Below are 6,000 nucleotides of genomic sequence, written 5' to 3' on the forward strand. Positions count from 1 at the left end.
CAAAACAAATTTTCCAAGCCGTACTACTTCTGGGACATTATAGCCTGGGAAATTAATGGCTGCTGAATGTTTGCACTGTACCCTTTCTAAACGGTTTATTGGAGCTATAACTACAAAGGGACATCTTTTTCCTAGTTCTGTAGTATGCTTTTCAGGTTTGTTTTTATTTTCAGCATTGGCACTGAAAAATAGAAACTTTCTGAGATCATGTAAAACTGATTGATGCTTTTGGTCATTTCAGGTCATACTTCCCAAGCTTTTTTACTCTTTTAGGTTATTGGTGTTTGGGCCTGTTTATGAGGTAATTGATCATCAACAAGGCTAAATTAAAATGAATCACCCAGTTTTGATTTCTCAAAATACTTGCAAGATAAACTGAATATCGTTATGAACCCATTTCCCCTGTGCCAGTATTTTAACATAGAGTTGGATTCTGCAAAGGCTTTTATAGAAATTAGTATTTAGATCAAATTTGGCTGAGTGAGATTACTTTTTTAAAATCATCAAATATATACAAATTGTAAGTATAAGTGAACATGAGAAATCTCAGTTACTGCATTTCTTGGGAGATGTATATACTACTTAGGCTGATGCTGGATGCCTGAACTTGGCCTTGATATAACTCTGTGGGTTTTGTCTTCAGTAGTGTCTTGTTGGTTCATCTGTTTGATGACTGTAAATCAGTGTCCTCTGCACATGATGCACATCTTTCAGCTTTGAAAAACTCCACAGATCTGCAAGGATTTAATTCAACCTTCCATTTTTTTTTTGCAGAACATCTAGTAAGCCATCTTAAGTCAGTGTTGTGTGATATTCTGCCATATAATAGATTATTGGAGATACTCCGTGTTAATTAAAATGTCTGGAAAAAATGCTAACATTTTTTCTATTATGAATGGTAGGTAGAATTGTATATTAATTGACTAATTTAGAATGTCAGGATGCTTTTCCCAAGCCAACCTTGTATTAATAGCAAGAATCCTTTTGCTGATAAAATGGTCTCCCAATTATCACAGCTTGGGTTTTGTTGTACGTTGAACAGAAGTCAACAAAACAAGTAAGAGAACCTGTCTAAATAAGGTACCATACTCATTAAAAACACAAAATTAATCATAGGATCAATGAAGAAGGCAATGCTACATCGAGTCTATTTTGTGGCATTCAATTATACGGAGGTGAATAGGTCCCCAAGACGCTGTTTTATCAAAGGGGCAGGCTGGTGTTTACATGATGGCTGTTTGATTACAGACACCGTCATTAATTCTGTGTGGCAGTGCTGCCCTGCAGCACAGACAGCAGGCAGGAGAGTCACCCTTCAAAACAAGGCAATGATTTCTGAGTCATTATCAAGCTAAATGCAAGCAGGAAGGTTGAACTTGTATGGATATTTTTGAAGGGACTCTTGGGAGATCTGCAAGTGGAAGAAGAGAATGCATTTTACTAACTGTTTAATTATGGTGTATTCCTAAGTACACTTGAATAGAATGCTTTATTTGCATTAGAAAAATGAGTGTTACAAGATGCGTTTGAGTACGTGGAAGGTCACCTAAGGATGTTCAAACATGTATAAATACACACATTGTGTGCTTGTATGGAACTTCAGAATATGGAAGAATGATATGATATTGAAGAATTCCCACTGCCATCTACTGGGCTGAGGCCAGCAATATTCTGCACTATGGATGTGCTATAAACATCCAGTTTCTGGACAGTGACCTGTTTTCTGAGGCTCTGCCTGTCAGTTCCTGGCACTTCCTTTCCCACCTTGTCTTTCTCTCACTGTGGACAGTGAGCAGCACATCCTCAGGTAGCCTAGGGTGTCAAAGCACAGTTGAGGTCTAGATTGTGGTTAGAAACAAAATAGGCTGATCTTTGTTTCTCCTCCTTCTTCCTTTGGTGGCTTGGCATATTTCTGTCTTCACACAGTTCAGTTTTACTGGGTAGCACTTGCCTGAGGAAGGATGTGTGGAATTCAGCCTCCTAATGCAGAGAACAGCAAACCCCTACCAGCCCTCTCCCATCCTGCAAAGCAGGAAGCTCCAGGAGGAACAGAAAGGTACTTGATAAGCATCCTTGTTACTCCGTGCAATGTGAGCTCAGCCTGGCTCCCATGGTTAAAGCCTAAAGCTAAAGCAGGATGTGAAAGTGAGGCTGGAAAAGAAAGAGCTTTGCTTTTATAATTGACAAAGAATGAGATAGGACTTCTTGACAATATTTAGAGTCCTAAGAATTGTTGGGAGGAGCAGGAGGTCCCCGCATAAAGGGACCATGGGACCTTGTTTTCTTGTGTTTCTCCTCCCTTTTTCATGAACAAATTGTTATCCTTTATAAGCCATTATAATTCATTTATTACCAAAAATAAATGGTAAATTACTAGAAAATTAGGTGATTTCTTGACTTCTGGCTGCAGTATTAAATGTTAGAACTTAAGAGTACACTTTGGGATTTTTAAAACAAAAATCTAGAAGCCTTTCAGCTTTATTAAAGGGCAAGCAATGTTGATTCTGTTCTTCCTGGCTACATTTTTGCATTTTAGATGTTACTTGTTTTGTATGATGTTTTAAGTTTGAAAACCAAAAAGACCTTAGATTTATAGGATTCTTTCTCGGGGGGGGGGAAAAAGTCTTAGCTATTATACACAACTTCAAAGCATTCCTCTGTTTTGCCTTTGGGGTACCCCTACAGCAGACAGGGTTCTGGTCCTCTTTGGACACCAGATTTGGAGTCTTCATGTTTTGAACCCATTTGAATCTGATTTCAAGGGCTCAGAGGTGTCTTTTCTGTACATCTTCAAGAGATTCTCTGACTGCTGTCACTTGGGCAGAATCTGCACACTATGGATTGCATTGCCAGAAGGGAGGGGACTTGCTGGCAATCTTGAAGTAATGGCAAACTCTCTCCAGTCTGTTTAAAGATGGATCCTCCTCTTCCACCCACGCTGAGGGAGAGCCTGCCCTGTGCTCTTTTGATCTGGTCTTGCAAACTTCCTTCCCTGGACTCAGGTTTCCCACCAGACCTGGTCAGCCAAGCCACAGCAATAGTTTATCATGTGAGATTTATGGGTTTATCACTGTAGGATCTGATTGTCACATCTGCACAAACAGCTGAATTTATCTTGCTGTTTAATCACATCTTTTTGAGATGTGATTTAACTGCATCTTGACTGTACAGTGTCTGGTGTATGCATGCCATGTAACACAGATGTTGCCTTTCTTACTGTTCCTGTGGGTGCATCAAGGTTGGATTGATTGCCAGCTGTGTTCAAGGAATTGTTGTCCCTTTTTTCTGCCAAGTTAGTAGTGCAGACCAGGCAGAGAGCTGGTGAGATGGCTTTGCTTCCCCACCAAGTGATGCAGTTTTATTGTCCGTGGCTTGGGAGGATGGTAGATGTATGTTAAATTGACAGTTTTACTGGGCTGCCTTTCAACCAAGGGGTAAATTAACATCAAACCTCTGCTCCTTTATTTAAGGCGATTCCTGAATATTTAGAGGTATTTTCCCTTTTTTTCAGCATAAAATCAAAATGTTATCTTTGCCCTTACAGCTTTTGCCATAATCCACATATAAACGAGGTGATAAAAAGTAAGGATAAAATAAATCTTTGCTAATACTTTTTGATTGGCTTAATCAATAATTAATCATCTCTTAGATGAGGCTGTAGCTTTTGGAGTAGATATAATTGGATTAACCGCTGAGCAGCCTTTGGAGCTCTGAAGAGATTAAAATGGCTGTAAATCCTGTAATTAAACTGCCACAAACAAAAGCAATAGTTTTAGAATCAGTCAGTTATTTTTAAATGAATCAGCAAGTCCTCAACACACCCCTAGTAGTGGTGTAGGCAGAGTCTGTTCTCGTAACTGATTTATTTCCTTCAACAAGATGAATATGTATCAAATCATTGCTTTAATTGCTTGGGTATATGTTAGCCAGAATGGCAGGTGGAATTTTAGGAAGAACTGGCTGCTAGAGAACTCTCAGAAGAAAAGCTAGTTTGTGTATCCAAAACAGTGAACCTGCTCCTTGTCTTGAGCCTATTAGGCACTGACTTTTCATGGTGCCTATTAGGCACTGTCTTTTCATGGCTAAGTAGGTTTGGCCTACATGAATGAAGTCTTTATCTGTCCTGCTCTTCCCCTCCCACCTATTTGGGAAGGTTTTTTGTGCCTTTTTCTTCAAAACAGACAGCTTTAGCAGGAATAACTTCCTTTTAGAGGCTCATTATGTACAAAAGCATATACTGTATGTGACTGTATTATACACATGGGAATTGATATGTGTGCACATGCTAATATGGATTCTTTCTTTCAATCCCTCACAGAGATGAGCTCATAAAGCCAATGGGAGTGCGGCCGGATGGGACAATGGCTCCTTTGGAGGAAGCAGTCAGCCAGTACCATACCAGCAAGCAAGAGAGCTCAGATTCAGACTAAGGCATCACCTGCTTTACTCTCAATTCTCCTCTAATCCACACTTCTCCTTAGAGCCACATCTTTTATCCTCACATTAGCCAGCATCACTTTAATTGTTCTATTATTGGCATATTTAAATGATGGGTCCTGTGCTGTAATTTCTGATTTTTAATATGTCTGTTTAGAGAACATATCAATTAATTAGTTTATGATCTTTATTAATTTAAAATTAAATGTATTTCAAAAGGATAAAAAGTGAAAGCCTACAGTGTAAAATAAAGTCCACTTTCATTTTCCAGAATCTTGTTTTCTGAACTCTGTAGGTTTTCCCATTCTTGATAACCTTTTGTATTGTCTTGCCAGTCTTCCTCTTTATATAATTGTATTAATGAAATGTGTTTACTTAATGGCATTAGGAGCAGAGGGTGTTTAGACTTAGAAGTCTGATTGACCTTGTGAGGCTGCTTTAGCTGGCATTGAGCAGCGATTTCAAAGCTCCCCTTTTTGAAGTGCCCTGGGGTTTCTTACTGCTACAAACTTTTCCAGTTAAGCTGCTGCTTAAGATTTTAACAATGTGTCAGTGACAGACTGCTTCTAAAACTGCCTTTAAATAGGGAAACAAGATGATGGATTTTGTATGTCTTCCTTCCCTCCCTGATTAAGACCACACAAATATACCTCCTCCTCCCCTCTTTGGTTAAGTAAAAACATCCGTATCAAAAATGGTGTTCAAGAATTGCACTTAAATGATGCCATGAATGGGAGCAGACTGGAGTGCATGTGCCAGTGTTTCACTGCATTGGCGCCTACTTTTGGAGATTAACTTCTATGCCTCACTTGAAGGGAAGTCAAACTAATCAACAAAGAAATATTTCCTCTAAGAGAGAACTTGGGAAGCAATGGAATAGAGAATGGGAGGGTGGAAAGGAAAAGAAACTTTCAATTCTGTACTCTTTAAAAACAAAGATTAAAGTTTTAGGCGTGCTGCACTGCTGTTGTTGCCTCTTTGCCTGCTTGGTTTTTTTCTGTGTTTCTCCCAGCATGAATTACATGAAGAATAATCCATGCCCTAGTTTTGAATTCCTTATTTTGTGCAGCTTAAACATGCCATTCACTGGGAGTGTTTCAGAGGTTGGTGTTGGTTCTCCAGGTTTTGTTTCTTATGACTTGACACTGGTTCTCTGAACTAAGGAAGTTGATGTTCAAAGACACTGTAAAGGGGAATTTGGTATGAAATTGTGCTATGGTTGCTTATGTGAGGAACTTCTACAGATGATCTTAGTCTTCCAAAAGAACTGAAAAGAAAAAAATAAAGCACTGCTGTCCTCTCAGTGGTTCAGTTTGTGTTTCCAAAGGACTCAGCCCAGCCACAGCAATGTTTTTCTTGGTACATATGTAGTATGTTATATCATACCTCTTCTTTCTGACTCCAAAAATGGAAGGTACCAATTGTCCAAGAGCAAGAAATGTGCTTGGCTGCATCTAAGCCGGTTCTCAGAAATATAATTCTGGCTTTAGCATCATGCACTGACTGCTCTGAGGCCAGCACAGATAAGTATTGTGTGCCCTACAGGTGCTAAGAATTTGTGAT

At 39.2% G+C, this 6,000-nt stretch overlaps 1 protein-coding gene across 2 annotated transcripts in view; it reads left to right on the top strand.

Moving 5' to 3' along the window:
* RIC8B (RIC8 guanine nucleotide exchange factor B) overlaps positions 1-5,398 on the top strand; it is a 33,062-nt gene extending 27,664 nt beyond the window's left edge. For both annotated transcript variants that reach the window (XM_071422702.1, XM_071422703.1), the window contains one exon: positions 4,319-5,398. In XM_071422702.1, the coding sequence (XP_071278803.1) occupies positions 4,319-4,430 (112 nt within the window). In that variant the 3' untranslated portion in view covers positions 4,431-5,398. The remainder of the gene's footprint in view (positions 1-4,318) is intronic.
* Positions 5,399-6,000: the final 602 nt, after the last annotated feature.

This window comes from Agelaius tricolor, unplaced genomic scaffold (assembly GCF_023055355.1).
Source record: "Agelaius tricolor isolate 1412-34295 unplaced genomic scaffold, bAgeTri1.0.p SCAF_3, whole genome shotgun sequence".
In the NCBI taxonomy this organism is placed as follows: Eukaryota; Metazoa; Chordata; class Aves; order Passeriformes; family Icteridae; genus Agelaius; species Agelaius tricolor.